Raw genomic sequence first — 18,779 nt, 5'->3', positions numbered from 1 at the left:
CTCTTTGCCTGATAAACGATGTCAACATCCTTCTTTGTGGTCTGCTGCTCACATGCATACTTTCCTTTCTCAGTTGCCTGTAGGAAAGTTCTACACAAGCATATCATTGATATCATACCTAAATAGCAATTGGTGTACCTGTTCAGATAGCGCCCATTACTGAAAACAAAGAATCCCGTTCCGAATAATCCACATCATTGAAAGTGAGAGAGGGAGAGAGTTTGCCCATCTTCACTTTTACACACGCTTTGTTCTCATTTCATTTCATCTGTGTAGAGGTGTGCTGTGTCGTGTATCTATATTCTCAGTAGCAGCCGCGCGTCGTAGTTTAATCTGACGGCCAAGAAATGTGTGTAAACAAACGCGAATTTCAACATTACAACCATCATCGGCATCAGCAGCACCATCATCGTCGTTCGTTCGCATGGGAGCTCGCTACGTGTGGTGTGTCCAACTCAGTCAACGTAGCGACATCGTATAGTGTAGTTTGTGGTGTGTTCGATATAAGCAAAACAATTTATATTTCCACAATTACAGAGTACACTTGAGCGAAGTAAGTCGGACGTGTGCAGATGAATGTGCTGAAAGTGCAACTGTTTACATCTTACTGGTCGCAACTGTTTAACACTGAGAAAGACAACAGTGTCTCAAAGGAATAATTTAAAGTCTTTGCTTTTTGCTATAGTGTTAGCAGAAAACAGTGAGATTTCGAAACACGTCAGTAAAAAGGTAGAAAAAATTAAACCGCTGCTCGCGAGAAGACGATGCTACTCATTTGCGCGAGTGAGGTTCAGAAGCACAGAAGAATCAGTAAGAACTTGGTGACAAGGAAAGCACAAATGTTATTGACCGCTGAATCTACGCCACCTTGGACATTGACCTCGGATCGTCACCCTCTGCCAGAGCAGCAGGAACGGCAGCAATTGCAACAGTTATCCGAAGGTCTTCCTGTTAAAGAAAGAATGAACAAAAGGCAACCGTTACTGATAGCCAGCTCAGCAAGTGGCTTCCACGAACGAAACCAGTCGACACCCAAGCGAATCATTCATAGTGCGCAAAACAGCCGCCAAAACAGTGCTGACCTCAATAAAAGTGAACAGCGAAAAGTGAGAATGAACAAAAACAAAAAGAAGCAAATCAAATCCAGAGTCGAAATGATTTCATCGCATTCGGTGTCTGCGGGAAAATTAGGTGAGTCATGTTTTCGTAGTCAATGTTTATACCTAATCGTGATTAACACAGGCTGAGCTGATTCACTCGAATATTGGCGAAGCCTTTGTAATGAGGGCATCCTTACATCGGAAAACCTGGTCACAGAACCTATCGCATTTCCGTCTCGCAAAAGTGGTGAAGCGTAGTAATTCGTGTACTTGATTTCTCGAAAGCGATGTATGAGTCAGCAACGGAGCAAGCCATCATCGCTAGGCAAATACGATGACGAAACAATGTGGATGCCCCACGAAATTAAACTCACCCAAACGTCATTGATGATGGCGCGTGAACATGCCATACCAGTCGAGACTCACACTTAATGCCGCGACCGTAGTATTTGTGAGATCACAGAGCGATGTTGTGAAAATACTGACAACGAAATACGACTAAAATCTAGTTTAGGCAAAAACAAACCGATGTTGAGCGATATGTTGCATCGCTTTTTGTTGGTGTCAGTTTCGTTGCAGGTAGAGCAGTAATGTTATGATGCTCCGGATGCTTCCTTTTAGTGAGTGGCTGCGTACGTTTTACCGCGCCGTGAAAAGCTATTATGACAGCTACGTGTGGGATAGCCCGCGTAAGCTGCACGGAAGTGCATATTTTTATACCATATTTTGTGCGACGTATAAGCTACAGGTAGCACATTGCCCATCTGAATATTATTCAAAATTCTCAAATTTCACTATAAAATATATTTCAATGAAGTAATTTATGATTAGTAATTTGTAATTGGTAACCGTAAAAAAATCTGATAACAAAACGATGATGTAGTAAGCAAGATTTAATAAATCGTGTGGTTACGCTGCTTCTAGAGGTAAATAGCTTTTATAGTGTTCGAAATGGTAACAAAATTGAAGGTATTTTATACAGCGGTACATACATTTAGCATATTTCGCAGTGCAAAGGTGTTTTTTAAAATTCGATAGCGATTTTTTATGACTGAGTTGACGTATCTACTTAATTTTTCCAATTTGTTAATTTTTCTCTACAGTTTTATCTTGTCAAAAATATAAGCTTGAGCAACGTCTTCAATATTTGTAATTTTCAATAAAAAATGACCGTTTGGCCAAGCAAACTTTTTGCTTTTGGCTGCTAAAAAATCATGATACAGCGAAAACCCGTTTTCATCAGCCTTTTGGCGAATTTTAAGCCGATAAAATAGGGACATTGATAAAATCGGGACATATATTTTTCTGTCTTTTTAATAAACCTAAGCTCTTAAAATAAATGATGTTTTTATTTTTGCATTTTTCGGAACTCTAAGATAAGAAATATATGCCCAAGAAAGGATTTACTCGAATTCAACTTGGTTCGTCTGCTAGAGCCCATCAAACTACCAACTATAAATTTTCATATGAAGCTGATAAAATCGGGGCAAAAAGCTGATAAAATCGGCGGTAGATAAAATCGGGTGCTGATAAAATCGGGTGTCCACTGTATCAAACGAAGTACATTTTTGGTGTATGAGCTATCAAATGAACGGAACTACCTATTCAGTATGATGAGCAATCAGAGACGATCCTAGAGATCCCATTTTATCACAATAAAGTGACTGTGTTGTGCAGTTTGCACACGAATGGCATGCCGGGTTTTGTTTTCTTCAAAGATGGTGCTGGGGACAATGTCAAAATCGCTTGCGAAAAATATCGAGACATGGTTGAGGACTGGTTGCTTCTAAATGTTGTTACACACAATTTGAATGATTTATTTTCCAACTAAGTTGGGTCAGCACGTCATACGGCCGTTGCAACCTTCGGTTCGTTGAAGATGATTTTCAATAGACGAATCCTATAAAAAAAAATCCTATTCAAACCGCAAGAGCGAGGATGGCTACCTCGCTCTTGCGGTTTGAAATTCTTGGATTTTTTTCATGGTGTTACGTTAATTTTCTCGTGTACAGCGCTAACAGCAGAAAACTGGTGAGCTACAATGCCCATGATCGCAAATCTGTTCCATATTCGATGGGATACCCTATCTACATGGGACGGGCTTGCGATTATAGGCAGTGCAGGTCAATATTGAATTCACGAAATTTCTTCAGTTTTTCTTCAAAGAATGACCAAACATGATCAAAATTAAATCGACTTAAAAGGATTTTTGAAACATAGTCACGTTGGACATAAACTTACTGTCGAGTTTTTTTTATTTGGACCGTTTTAGCAACAAACTCCTTATTTATGCATAGTGTAATGCGACTATTTTAGAGATGCGGAAGTTTCAAAAAACGGGATAAACCCGCATTTGCATGGTGACTTGCTGCATCAGTTTCAGTCAAGCTTCCGAAATTCTGGAAAAACGATTCAGTAATGTGGTTCGTTAGGCGGAAGCTCAGTTTGCATTGGCGAACATTGTTCGATAACACCAAATTATATCATATCGTGGCCAAGGTCATCCAGCCCGGCATATGCCACATCATGGATCATGTTACCAACCCACTGGAAGAGCGAAAATATGAACCGGTCAAGGAGCGTGTGATTGCCCGCTTCCAAGTCTCGGCTTAAGGCAAACTAGAGCGGATCCTGCGATTTGGGAAACACGCGTCCGACTCACCTCTTGGCCAGAATGAAAGTGCTATCAGCTGGATTAAATGTTTCAGTCGTGCTCCTTAAAATGCTATTTCTTCAGCGAACCCCTAATAGCATCAAAGGCATTCTTACGATAAGCGATGGAACTATTAGAAAGTTGGCCGAAATATCATGCAAAATGTTGGTGAAAAAATGATGCGGTTTCATTCGGGTCCTGGAGCTTTCCAAAGCGGATCGTCATCCAGAGTCCGGCACGATGCAACGACAGAAGAAATTTGCTGCTATCAAAAGTTTATCAAAAGTTTAAAGGGCGTTCTCTCTAAACCCAGGTAACTACAGTGCTGCGAAAAACTAGTTACTCGTTTCCTCGAGACGGCGGAAGTTAACGATTCGATAGAAAGTCGCCGTATCATATTGTTCGATTGTACTAGTAACACGAGGTTTTTAATCGACACCTGAACCGACGTTTCAATACTGCCAGCCACTAATCGAGACATATCAAAAGGATCCCTCACACAGCTCATGAATCGCGTATCAAAGTTTGCGACAAGCGAGTTATACCTTACAGAATACTTTCACCAACCTGAAACCGGCAGATCCCGAGCATCACGCCAAACCAGGACTCCGAAAATACAGCCACGTACTCATTCGATTTAAGAGTCAAAAAACCGCTAGTTCAACCTTACGAAGGACCGTACGAGGTGATGCATAGCATGGATATAAATATTAAAGGAAAAGTTCAACGGATTTCCATCGACCGTTTGAAGCCCGCATTCTGTTGTGACCAAGAAATATGTGAATCTCCCGGAGAGTAAAAAACAGTTTAGTCACACCATCGGGTCACCGCGTAAGGTTTCTGGTGTGACTGGTGGGGCTATGTGGTGACACTAAACGCACATACGCGCACCCCTCATTGCAACTGTCAAGAGTGGAGAGAAGAGATTTTATTTAACTGTTTAGGGGAGCCCGAGGCTAGTTGGCAGTTGGCGGAATCCTCTTTACTCCGTTTTTATTAGACAATGGTGGAGTTTTTCGTGAAAAATAGAAATTTTTATTTCACATGAGTAAAAAAAACCCTTAACTGAACAATTATCTCTAAAACTTAACGTAGGGGTTCAAGTATTTTATACATAGAATATGTATGCAAAATTTGAAATAAATCAGTTAGGGGAGCCCGGGGCTAGTTGGCGGTTGGGGAAAGTTGGCGGAATCCCTTTTTCTCCGTTTCTATTAGACATATAGCGCTGCCCCTCGTTATGTACCTTAAGTTATGTGAACCCCATTATCCAATGTGTTTTGGTTGCAAAACATTCTGTTTTATGGAAGTTGTGGGCGATATTGTGTTTTCGAGCATACCAAGTAATTTTCCTAAATTTTAAACACTTTGTTTAGGGTGATTTTCAATCTATTTAGCAAATGAATATATTTTTCGACAGTGCGTGAAATGAGCTTTCAGTATCCGTATAGATATTACATCTGTCCACAAGCAAAAGTTATTTTTTAAATTTTTTTTTATAAAATATGCGGTTGGGGTAAGTTGGCGGTGCTGCTCGCGGGGCAAGTTGGCGGTTTATTTACAGTGCAAAAAAGTCATCAAAAAATTTTATTTTTGGAATTCACTCCAAAGTAAGAATATCTTTTTCTTGTATATCTCGCCAATGTAGGAGACATTTATTCCGGCCAATTGCATGAAGAATTTCGAAAATTTGCTATTGAATATGTAGTACGCGTCAAAGTCAATATTCCTGGGTACTGAGACTGAAATATAATAGCATATGTCGGTTACTTGGGTACTGAGACTGAAATATAATAGCATATGTCGGTTAATATATAGTTTTATTGAGAAGAAATTCAGCACGTTCCAAAGGGACCCATGAAGTATTTGTTTCTCCATTTGACTGATTATTTTATGGTGTGTCTGTACATACCGCCAACTTACCCCGGGGTCGGGATAAGTTGGCGGGTTTTCCGCGTCACATATTTTTGTCTCTAAAAATGGAGACAATGCATCAAACATTTCAATAAAATTCAGAGATGTTGCCAACAGTCTGCCCTTCCATGCTCCGTGTTCTATTTTGAAAAATCTAGCAACATCAAAGCGGTAGGAAATGAGAACTGAAAACACCGCCAACTAGCCCCGGTCTCCCCTACGTGGATTTTGAATGGCAGTTAACACCGCAAATCATGTTTTTTCCAGACACGTTCTACAAAAAGCTTCGTCACCGAGTCGTTTGTCGATATTCTTGCATAGAAAATTTACAGAATCTTATTGAAATGATACACTATAACGTACAAAAGTTTTAATAAAATTTTCTAAAAGAAATCACAAAAAAAGCGAAAAAAAATCACGCCGAAACCCTTACCCTCCCTTAAATGAAGAATACAATTATTTGTCCATTATGCATTCCAAAATATTAGAACGATTTGTATTGTTTTTTACGAAAATGGGAACAGGTCCTTGTTTGACTGATTTATACCGAAAGGTAAATACAGACGAAAAGATTTTTTAGGACAAAAATACAGATTAACTTTTGGCAACTCTGTCGGTCTCTGCGCTACACTGAGACACAAAAATATGCAGAGCTAGCATACTTTCTTTTCCCGTCTCTTTTATTCTGCTGTGATTTTCATGCATTTTAGCATATACTTCTAGTAAGCACTCAATGAATGGATAGACCGAATAAGTCCAATGCAAAAATTTACAGCAGAAGAAACGAGAGACAGATAGAAAAGTATGCTATCGATGACGAAATAAAGCTCTGCGTTTACCTACAAACGCATACTAATCGTGGTTTAGCCGACCTCCTCATTCGAAATGGCAATTTTTGCTGCTCACACACGTTTTTCATAGTCGTTAACAATGAAGTTGGAGAACTAGAAAATTCATTGGTTAAATAGCATTTGATCAGTTTGGATTTTTTGAATGTCTGGATTGCCTTGCCCTAGACCACTCCAGATATAAAATGATCAAAACACGATGAGTCCATTACGATAACATCTCAATGCTAATATCTTCTTATTTTCATTGCATAATTCAAACTGGAACTGCCCTTGTCTCTAAACGGGCCACTTGTTTTTCCACTTGATAAACACCTGCAACCTGTGGGCACCAGAAAAACCGGGCCTACGGCAAGGAGAGGCAAATTTTGTCCGCCACCATAGCATTTACTAATTTTCGACCCATTTTTGTGAAGCAAACCTTTGCAAAAAAATACATTTCGCTTTATCAAATTCACACCTGTCCTTCAGTTGTGCGGGGAATATGCAAACGAATGGCCAGGTGAAGGTGACAGACCTGAAACTAGCAGTTTCCCAGTTAGTAAGGCACTAGTGTGATTCGACAATATCGCTGAGTAGGAAAGGTGAGCTTTCGAGAGATGGAAAGGTAAAAGGCTCATGCGGTCATTCGGATCGGCCACTCCATGGTAGACGGTTATGCAATTTTACTTCTTTATCTCGTAACCAGTCGGACGTCGACGGTTTACTTTCACCCACTTTGCGATCCTAGTTGGTTATACCAGCGAGCGCCAGCATGACGGGCCATGACTGACGTGGTTGCTGTTTTTTTTTACTTTTCGAGTTGATAGTTTAGTCACCAATCTGAGATCGTCTGGCAGATTCCGGCTGTTATAAAATACTATCACTTTAATCGAGCACCATGTTTTCTTTGTGAGTTGGCGCCAACGAGTCAAACAACTCTGAGAGAAGGTAAACTACTTCTTTTTCTTGTAGTACTGTCGCCATCAGTCTAAAGGGAGATGAAGTAGAGACTAAACAATGCAATGTATTAATACGTTTTAAGTTGTGCAACAAATTCTTTGGCGCATCCCCGATGATATTTGAATCATCTCAGTTTATTTATTAATTGAAGTCTCCGACGATTCAATTTCAAACAAAGGAAATAAAATAGGAGCCTATTCTATTTCTCACTTAGGTAACTCCCTAACAGAAAAGAAAAAAAAGTAAAAAGATAAAGATCGTTGGTATGGTCTGAGACATAACCAATGCGTTGTGACTGAACTCAGGACTGGTAAATGATTGATCAGTGCATCGATCATCCAAAGTAAAGCTTTCGGTACCGTTAATGTTTATTTTAGGCCGCTTAGAATTAAATTAGTTATGGAGATGCGTTTCGAGTTTCTCTCGTCAGAATACAACGCAAACTTAGTGACAGGACTTAGCTAGTGCCGGATTAACGCTAGCTCCAAAAACGAAAACACTATTTCGTCGCTGTTGTGCTATCTTATGACAAACACCATTTTGGGGTAAACTGAGTTAGATATACCACATTACTTGTTTGAAAATTCTGTACAAAGTGGCGTTTTCAGAATTTTGAAATTCTACTTGGTTACTTAGATATAGCGAGAAACATGATGAGAAATTGTGAGTTTTTTGCTTAAAATCACTGTATCTAGGGAATTGCTCAAGTTATATTGAAGTTTTAGATGTTTTTATGTGTGAAAATGTCTGAGGAACGCAATGGAATAAACATTTTCAAAAAGAAATTACACGAGTTGTGAGAAAAACACAGTTTTAGTTTTAAACTGGAAATAAAGCATATTTGGCAACACTGCAAACAAAAATAACATTTTTTTTTTCTAGATTCCCTGCCTCATTTCCTTCAAAATGCATTTCACCGATTGTTTATAGATCATATGAACGCAAATATATGAATAAAAGTTAAAAATTGATGATTTTTTTCTATGGAAAATTTTCCATGCACGATTATGACACGTTATACAAATTTTGTCATCAATACACGCCTATGACACGTGTGAGTGCGACTTTTGTTTACATTCATAGTAAAAACTCGCAACATAGTCAACCGATCTTCGTAATATTTGTGAGATTAATGCAGAATAGATAGAAGCATCAATTGTCTTCTTTGGATTGTTTATACCATTTATAAGTTTCAAGATATTCAAACTCAAACTTTAAAAATCGTTTTTCTCGAAATGTGCTAAATGGCGCTTGTCATAAGATAGCACAACAGCGACGATTTGTGTTTCTGAGCAAATCCCTAGTCCTGTGTGTTGGCCCATTCCACGCTTTCCTAAACTTTATTTCTTCCTTGATCTTCCTTAAGTACTATTGCTCACAATATTGAAAAATACATCACACCTTCCAATCCCTTGCTAATTAAATGTCGTTACAACATAAAAAAGAAAATTCACTCACTATTAACGACTAAGAATGAGTTGAATAAATTTAGCGTCATCCCATTGAAAAATCTGGAATTTCCTCGGAGTTTCGCGAATTACCGGTGCTAATACTGTTCAGACTACGAGTGAAAACGTGTTTTAACACTATCTTGATGACATTTTTCTTGTTACCAATTGTTATAACGTGTTTTAACTCTGTAGTGTTAACATAGTATAAGATACTATATTTGTTAAAAGAGTGCGAAATGCCAAAGAGAACTGACATCCATATTAAAACCAATAAGCAAAAGAAAAATAGTGTAAACATTCGAACGAATACTTAAACATTAGTGTCACCGTAGCAGAACATCTCAAATTATGTCGATTATTTTCATATCTTTATGTAATCAGCTGTCACTTCAAACTCTAGTGCACCTGGCGGCATTATAACGAATACCTTGAAAAAAACATATTTATTGTAAACATTAAAAAACTCGAGATGGAAGTCTTCTCTTTTGACGCAAAGTTAAAGTTATGTCAATGCTCGAATTTCAGCACTGTATGTGTCATACACACTGTGGCAACTATCCAATGTGTTGCATCATTTTTGTCAATTTGTCAATGCACGATAGCTGTTTTTATCGTCAATCCACAATAAATTCTCTACTGGACCAAAGGATAGAGTTACTGAGAAACATGTTCTTCTTTTGCCTACTAATCAACGTTTATTGTCGCTGCCTATTTTAAAACCCGTTCTTTCACCAGTTAAAATACCAGTTGTGAGCTCTATCACGAGAAAACAATATAAACAACATCTTCATACCCTTCAACCCAAATATCGTACCAACGAAACACGTGGTAAACCTTGTCCGCAAAAGATGAAGACATTTCCATTACATGACCTTGAACGTATATTGGGTGCGATGTTTGTTCGCCTGAATATATTATTAGCGTGGCTCACGCGCTTCACGCACATGTCATTTACAATCAACAGTTCGCTCCTAGTTTCATTCGTTATTTCGCATCATTTGACAAAACTGCAGTGCGAATCCGCTGTACCAAGAGATGAGTAATATTTAAAAGCTACATCTACTGAAATTCAAGTGCTACTTTGCATACAAATTCTTAGGTTTTATCATTATATATTCAGTGTGTATTTAATAACCACAGCAAACGCTATTTACTGGGCAAAGCTATAACTAGAAAAAGAGACCTTCTAATGGTTGTATATAGATCCCTGTTGTTATGATCATCACGAAACGCGTCACAAACTGGCTGCTGAAGTGGGTGCCGTCGTTTCTTTCTTTAATTCTTGTTTGAACCTTAAAATCAAAACATTGCCTTATCAGGCAAGATTAAGACTGCGGTATCTTGAATATTTCACCTTATATTGTATACTAAAAATTACATACAATATTAATGTATGCGGAAACATTAGCATAGTTGGATAAATAAATTTTCTCATCAAAATTTTGCTGCGTGTCGGAAATGTTTACCTTTCCATTTATCACAACGAAGTAAGCACGAGACGAAAAAACAGTGAGATGCTTACTAAAAATGTCAAGTTCATGTGCATACCATTCCGTTTCCTACCGGTCTATCACATTTGAACCGCACTGCAGATATTTAATAATCAACACGGGCACAATTGAAGCTTTGTTGTTATTCAAGTATTGCATCACTTTAAAATTCAACTGAGTAAGCCTCGAAAATCGGCCATCTTTGAAGTAGAAAAACGAGTTTTTCCACATCGTTGTCAGGATCTTCGTGAAAATCAATCAATAGTATTCTAACAATAACCCGAATACGTCGATTGATTTTCATGAAGATTGTGTAGAGGATAGCGAAAAAACTGCATTTTTATAGATGGCCGCATTTTGAGGCTTTCTCAGTCAAGGACTTTTGATCAATGTTGTCAATTGAATAGATCTATTCTGCAAAATTTTCGTCGTCGAAAGCCATTATTTGTTACATCCTGTTTTTGATAAAAACAAAAAACATTCCAAAATATCGAATCTAAAGCGCCAAACAGAATGATCCGTCACTAACGCAGCGTTAGGAACAATTTAAAAAGTTTCGAAGTTGTGACAACTTGGCTTCCTTCGCTTCGGAAAGCAATTCTTGGTTTAGCACCGAAATGCATTATAGTATTCATCATGTTTGAGTGTGTTGGTTTGTTGATAGAGAAATTAAACATGGCGTCCGGGACCACGGAATATAACATCAACAAAACCGGCCAAACGAAACGAAGCATGTAAGCATGGTGAAAATAAGTATTGCAGTCAGGACCGCAAAAGGTAAATCTTTACATCATTAACCAATCAGAAGAAAGTAAGACCCCACGGTCGATATGAACCGAACATGGTCTTAGACGTCAAATGACAGCGCAAAAAAATAAAAATAAAGACAGCGCAAAAAAATGAAGATACCGGTTTTATCCAATAAAAATGACATCCGCACTCAAACATAAAAAATGTGTTCACCTGCACCGTCTCACAGTGATCACCTTACATACAAAACTCGGACAAAACCTCAAAAGTGACCCGAATTTAATGAAAACTTCACATTAAGGTAATTTTGTGACGCTGAATTCATATTTGATGTTTATTTTTGTTTTTTTATTGTCTCAAAATTTTGGAACTTAGGATGGTTCGAAAATTAAATATTTACGAATATAAAGTGCATTATATCCGAAAATTCATTTTCAAAAAATTAGGCGTGGTGAATTTTTTAGCAAAATACACGTTTTTCTATTGTTGATAATGATAAGACACATCTATAAATTATATTACGAACCCTACCATCCTTCAGACATATCATGAAAAATCACCTTTTTTCATACTTCGGGGCAGAAAGGGGCAAAACAAGATATTCATTTTCGGAAAGTACACTAATTTTCAAGTATCATGAACAACAAGTGATCTTTCCGAACTGTTTAAAAAAAAACGTGTTTAATCCACCTAACAGTGTGATGAGACATTTCTTATAACTCTTATCACTCTCTTCGGATATTATATCGTTTAAGAACATTTAGAACTTGATGCTTCGCGATGTTTTTGATAACACATACTGCATGGGATAGTGGCAGGACTCAGAGAATCGCTCAAATCAGCATAGAACAACATCAGTGCTAGAAATCTCAAACCAAATCAATGGGAAAGCGAAAAAATGGCCCATAAAATAGACATACCAACGAATTATTGTTAATGCTATGTTAATAAAATATCTATATTGTGGTGGGAAAACTGAATTTTCCTAAAAGCGAATTTTTTTTTTGAATCGATTTGAAGTTTATATTTTACTCAAATTTCCAACGCGACTGAGAACTAAGAAATCAACGCTTTTTCTTGAAAAGGGCGATACTACCAGTGATACCATTCAAAGAAAATCAACAGTGAATATTTCCAGACTTGGTTTTATTTCCTATTTAAGAACTATTGTGTTTTTTGACATCCTAGCTTGCATGATTCAGTGATCGAAACCCAAAACTTCATAAAGTATTTGAAATTATTAAATTAAAATTTGTTTTTGCTATTGAAATTGACAAAATGATAGTATCGCCCCTTTGGCGATTGTTTACCTTTTCAGTCCTACCTATCAGCATTGAAGTATCGCCCTTACGTTTTTTTTACAATAACTAACGTTTTACACCACCGATTTCGTCCGGGTTTTTTCAATAGCGATCATTGTTACTTTTTACAGCTGGTATCAGCTTAATATTCCTAAAAAATACAAAAAAAACAGTTTCGCCTCAAAACTGCTAGCAAAAAAAGTATCGCCCTGTTTGTTTGCATGGAGCGTGGAGGGCGAAACTTTAAATAAACAAACAAAAATACAGTTTCGCCCGTTGTATTTTTTGCTGTAGTTTAAGAAAGCAATATCGTAGAATCAAAATTTTTAGGTTAATTTGTTGCGTTTCAAAGCCCTCATTCGCATGTAAGAAAAAAGCCCTATGTTTACATTTGTAAGTATCGCCCTTTTCACAAAAAAAAGCGTTGAAATGAAATCGCAGCTCCTGATATCACGCTATCTCTGAAGTACACGCGTGCATAGTTTCAAATTTTACTTCTACATCGACTTTTTCTAAAGGTGACTTCCCAGTAGTATTCTTGATTTGAATTATTATCGCTAATCCTAATGCCAAAGAATAAATAAAAACCTCACGAAAACGAACCGTTTGGGAAAATCATCATCATTACTGGAACTTTCATTTTCACGAAACTTTTCGATAACCTTCCGTCACTTGCGTTAATGCACTGGGTGCACAGTGCTCTAAAACTCTAGCGAAATCGTCTTAGGGCACCAGCGGGTCTGTAAAGAGTACTAAAAATGAATTTCTATTCCATAATTTTCAGTTCAGCAATTCGAGAGTTCGTGCTCACCGCAAACCATGAAAAATAGACTACGTTGTGAAGCGATGATCACTATTTATTAAAAAATCACGGTTAAATAAAAAATAAAACTATAAAAAAAATTCAAATAGTTTATAATTTTCACAAACCTATTAGGAAAAATTGTGTAATAAGCTTTCGTAATATTGTGTAGGAAAAAAAGCTGAAAATTTGAAAAGAAATCTGAGGATTATGATTGATTACAGAACTCTGGAATTTTCTATTGGCATGTTTTCAGGCATGAATTTGATATTGATGCTATTTAATAATAGTCTTGATTTCACAGTTGTCTAATTTAGACAACTGTGAAATCAAGACCAATAGATCAGTTACATATCAGGACCCCATTCCGACAATTTATCAAAAGTCCTCATGATGTTTACAACAACAGGTTATCAATCTACGGATCAGATAATGTTATTGTAATATTGAATTAAATCAGTTTGCATCAATAAATTTTCAACTCCAATCCAATTTTTTTTTTGTGTGGTGGGGGGGGGGGGCTGTATGGTGTTAAAACCTTCTCTTGGCTACGCCGTTGCTTGGAGTTATTTATTTCGCTTTTCATTTTCCAAAAGGTTTCAGATCAATCCGATGGTCGTAAGTTAGAAAAATTGCAGTCAGAAGGTTCGCACAAATGAACATTTTTGCACTGATAAGTTATCAAGTTCCTTCCAGACAACTTGGAAGTGTTCGGTGATTATTTCTAGCGGTTGTAGATAGAACAATGAAATACAAAATTCGATTTATCGAAATAATGTTTGGCTTATTTCAATGGATTATTACTATATTGAACAATAAATAGGCGACGAAGAGTAATCCACAAACAACAAGCCATAACTTTTAAAGTATTCAAAATAGATATTTGAAGTCTTCAGTAAAGTTATTCGCAAAAGTAAGAGCTACAAATTTGCTGAAGGCATCATTTCGTTATAATCACTTCCAAGAAAATTTGTGAAAATATCTCACTCATAGGGGGATTAATCAGCAAAAGCTCAATACCAAAAGAAAGAGCATATTACCTCTATTAAATTCTCCGAAGATACTATTGACCTAAAATAAGCCGTTTTGACGTTAATAATAGATTACATATTTTTGGTCATATTTCTGGCAATGGGAAATGATAAAAATCTTTCGTCCGCATTTAATATTAAATATCTCTTTTGATAATAGTCCGATTTCAACAATCTATAGCTTGTTCGAAAGGTATTCGTTTAAGCTGTCTAAAAACATATAAATTGTTATTCTATATTGTCAATTCCGGCAGATAATTTAAAAAAACTGCCAAAAACGCCATTTTTACGCATTCAAACATTCATATCTTAAAAACTAAACATCAGAATCAAAAACAAATTAATAGCGTTCATACTGTTTTTTAGTTCTTTCATTTAAAATTGGTTTGGATAAGATCGGTTCAGCCATTGCTGAGAAACACGAATGAGAATTTGTCCGTTACATACACACACACACAGACACACACACACACACACACAGACATTGTCCCAAATCGTCGAGCTGAGTCGATTGGTATATAAGACTCGACCCTCCGGGCCTCGGAAAAAATCTTGAAAGTTTGAGCGAATTCTATACATTTCTTTTATAAGAAATGTAAAAGTACAACCACTTTGAACATTACAACTTTTATTTTTATTGTACGATTTATTATTTGTTCTTCATGTCTGAGCGAGAAGAAAGGCTTGTATCGACTAAATCGAATGGTAACTATAAGTCCAGCGAATGATCTTTCTAATGAAACCAGTTCGACCCTAATCGGAATCTTAACTAAAAAGATATATTCATTTGAATAACTTAGGTTTGAAAACAGTTTTTCTCAGAATTCATCATCTATTTCACCTTTGAAGTTCTGTAAAAAATCGAACTTGCATCCCCAGGACTTAATATTTCGAGAAGACTCTATTCAACCAATTCAACAAACAAAAAACAGAGAAAAATGTTAAACCGTGAAAAATCTAAAATAAAATTTTGAAGTTTCGTCCGGCTAGGCGACACTGTGCGTCTTGGTTTGGACTTCATGCAAAACCGCGGGAGGAAACATGCCGGAAACAATGGCTTCAGTTCTGTGGAATCCGAGATCACTCCGGTACAAAACCTTTCTGCTCGTAGCAATAGAGTTGCACAAAATCATGACTATCACTTTTACTTCAAAATTTGCGCAAAGCTTCGGTCACAAATCAAAATGATCGTCTTTTTCAGTTGAGAGAACTTGAGCAACCGAAACTGAGCATAGTGAGTACCAACAACAGTAACGAGGGAGAGTGAGAAAACAATTGACGGGACGCAGACAGCCGAGTCAAGTGACAACACAATGATAATTATTCTTTCCTTTTTGTCTACCACGTAAATTCAACAAGCGTAGTTTTTATTCACTAAATAATCACCATATACGATTCAATCACTAGCCAGTGTTTATTGACGCTTCGCACTTGCCTTAAATACGATCGAAATCAGTAACAAACTGATAGTTAAACTTGAAAGATACTTATAGCGTACATGCTCCTGAATTGCTAGTAATGCATGTTGTTTTTTGACCTGGTTTACTGCAAAAATATTTATCAACATTAGAGATGGGCCATTCGTTCGCGAACGGTTCAAGTGAACTGGTTCTTCGAAGAGAATGAGCGAACGGAAGTTCTTTTTAAAAGAACGGTAGTTCTCAATTCTCTTCAAAGCGAATGAACTGAACCTGACCTAAAGCCGTTTGGCGAATTTCTCGGACCGATTTTTAGGCGAACGAATGAAAATGAACCGACTTGCCATCCCACAAACCGCTCTCTGTGCTCTCCCAGAATGGAACCGGCCAAGAACGACTCATCACATTCTCTATTTCTCTAGTTATACATCATGAAGAAATCGCTACCCTTGATGAACTTGTTAAGCATACAGGGGTATAATAGTTTGGGCAGCATCTGTTTGGTTCCTCTCCAAGAATCGAATGTTTTGAGAGACATTCGCTAGATACAAGTAAATTATCAGCTGAACGGAAGAACGGTTCATCTGAACTAGTTCTTTTTACAGAACTGTTCAGTCGGGAATGGTTCTTCGAAGTGAACTGTTTCGCCCATCTCTAGGTCCAACTGCCATTTCATTTTTACTAAACAGCAACGAACAACTTCCGATCAACACTCAAATTTGTCCTAAGCCCTTCTTCAAATGAATATCCTCGAAAGCCAATGTTTAAAAGGTGAAGCCACCCTAACATGCCACGATCGGTGATATTTTCAACCGCAGGCCTTCACGTTCAACGCATTCGCAACTACAAATCGATGGGTTCATTATTATTGTGGCTCGCTGGCACAGAGATCGCACACACGCATTTGTTGAAATTCGCATTCGACAGCATCCCAGAAGCGCAACCGCTCTCAACAAAGCTCACAAAGGTCTTCGTGCATTGACGTACCCATTCGCTGTTGTGAACAACATTCACCTCAGCCTGAACATGCGACGGTGCGGTACCCAGCGAAGTATTCATGTCAGAGATCGTTATGAAATCTTCAGCAGACCCCGCAGACCGCCACGGACAAAAACTGGTTAAAATTGTGCAATTTTTAACGATGTCAGTCACCAAAAGACGGTCATATGAGAGAGCTACCGTACGTTGGAAAACCATTCCATATGCACGTGTTGCATAACCGCATTGGATCGGCTCGGATCACCGTTGTCGATCGACTGGACCGCACTACACGATCGGGCGACACTTTTCAGCAGTCGGCTTTGGCAGTGTAAGAAGCAGCCCACCTAAAAGAGGGGTGAAATGAACAAAAAATGGCTATAAGCTTCCCATAGTTGGTGCAGCGATGAATTAATCAACGATTTTTATGGTTCTGTAGCGTTCGATTTGATTCCTTGATCCCCAATGAGATGAATTATGTGATAGAATTTGATTGACAGAATTGACAAATAGAATGCAAGTCGTTTGCCGTTCCAGATCTAGTACTTAGAAAGGTAATGTTTTTGTCAGTTGTTGTGATGAACATGCGAGCACAGCTCATGGCCATCAAGTAGTCACTCCGATTGAACTCAACGTTGTCAAATGGTCGTTGTATTTCCCGTTACAATTGCGATATCATCTTGACATAGACCGGTTTATGGTGATGGGAACGTCTCTAAGTAGAACTAACAATGTACAACCGCATATACGAATGTTGAACAAATGCTGCACACATCAATATCAATTGTAATTAAGTCGGCTATTATCCGTCATGGATTTGATGACTCACCTTTTAAGCGCCACTCAACTGCAACGACACGGAACGCAACTACCGTAAGGTTAGCTCCAAAGAGCAGCCGCTGTGTTTCTGTACCTACTTCTACTTTTAGCTTTTTGCGAAACCGGTGCAAGCACGTATAATAATAAAATCTGCACAATTAATGAGACGTACAACATACATAGGGTATACAATAAACGCCAAGAGCGTTCGCTTGATCGGCAAGCCGGCAACACAAATCTCCAGGACAAGGTACAACGCACTCCGGCAGTATCTATAAGTTTGATGGATTCATACGGCATCTCTTGCAACAAAGCGACCAAGGCTTTCAGTTGCGCAATTTACAGGAGCCTTTATGATAACGGAACAACACCGGTTGAGTACTTAGGTTAGGTTTAGTTTTAGTTCAAGGTGAACTAATTTCCAGTTCAGTTGAAAAGTTGGTCATTGAGTCGCATTGAGCATTCGTTTGCAATTTCGCAAAAACTCGCTAAGAAATCATCCGCTAAGCTTGTCAAAAACGGAAACAAAGTCTGAAACACGGAATATAGTTGTGGCTGGAATTGGTTTATGTACCGATTCTTAACTTTTGTGTAACGCTCTGGTTCCCTAATCCGTAGGTGGGTTACGGATGAATCGTTGTAGAGTATTCAAAACACGATCACAAAGAATAGACAACCCATGCTTCAAGCAATTACGCTAACGCCGCCATACCAGTCTACCAAACTAGAGGTATAAAACTATGTTAGCCATTTTGAAATCGCTATGTGATCAGCTGTTAGTTGGGCACCTACCTTTGTGCAGACCTTAATTTAAAAAAAATTAAAACCTACAGTTAGACGTCTATTCTCTGTGATTATATGTTGTCACTACTACGAGCACTTTTTCACAACATTCACTCATTCATAAACAATGTTTGCTTGTTGAAATCAGCGTGCTAAATGAGTTTTACGTGAAAACTTAGAAATTTGAGAAAAGCGAGAAAAAACTATTTTGGATTCGCCAGAGCAGTTTGGTTGGAAATGTAACACAGAAGTTTAGCTCAAAATGGTCAAATTGCAGGCCCTTCTGCTTTATTCCAACGTGTATAATGAAACAACATTTACTAACAATATCATATAGCACTTTTCCTCCAAATATGATACGATCTGAATAATGTCAATGTTCTCTTATTTTACGACATTGATGAACAAAGAGATGAATCGAAGGAATGATCACAGGTACATGCTAATAAGTAAGTTCCTTGCTAACGACAAAGTCACCTCTACAAGTTAATTATTAATA

At 37.7% G+C, this 18,779-nt stretch overlaps 1 protein-coding gene across 2 annotated transcripts in view; it reads left to right on the top strand.

The window, feature by feature from the left end:
• Nucleotides 1-357: 357 nt before the first annotated feature.
• LOC131676584 (serine-rich adhesin for platelets) overlaps nucleotides 358-18,779 on the top strand; it is an 80,188-nt gene continuing 61,766 nt past the window's right edge. The window contains exons 1-2 of one of the 2 annotated variants that reach the window (XM_058955733.1): nucleotides 358-482; nucleotides 538-1,191. In XM_058955733.1, coding sequence (XP_058811716.1) covers nucleotides 765-1,191 — 427 coding nt within the window. In that variant the 5' untranslated portion in view covers nucleotides 358-482; nucleotides 538-764. Of the gene's footprint in view, nucleotides 1,192-18,779 lie in introns of both variants that reach the window. The other variant, XM_058955725.1, reaches the window with a different exon arrangement.

The sequence above is a fragment of the Topomyia yanbarensis genome, chromosome 1 (genome assembly GCF_030247195.1).
Source record: "Topomyia yanbarensis strain Yona2022 chromosome 1, ASM3024719v1, whole genome shotgun sequence".
Classification (NCBI taxonomy): domain Eukaryota; kingdom Metazoa; phylum Arthropoda; class Insecta; order Diptera; family Culicidae; genus Topomyia; species Topomyia yanbarensis.
This window is presented reverse-complemented; position numbering and strand designations above follow the sequence as displayed.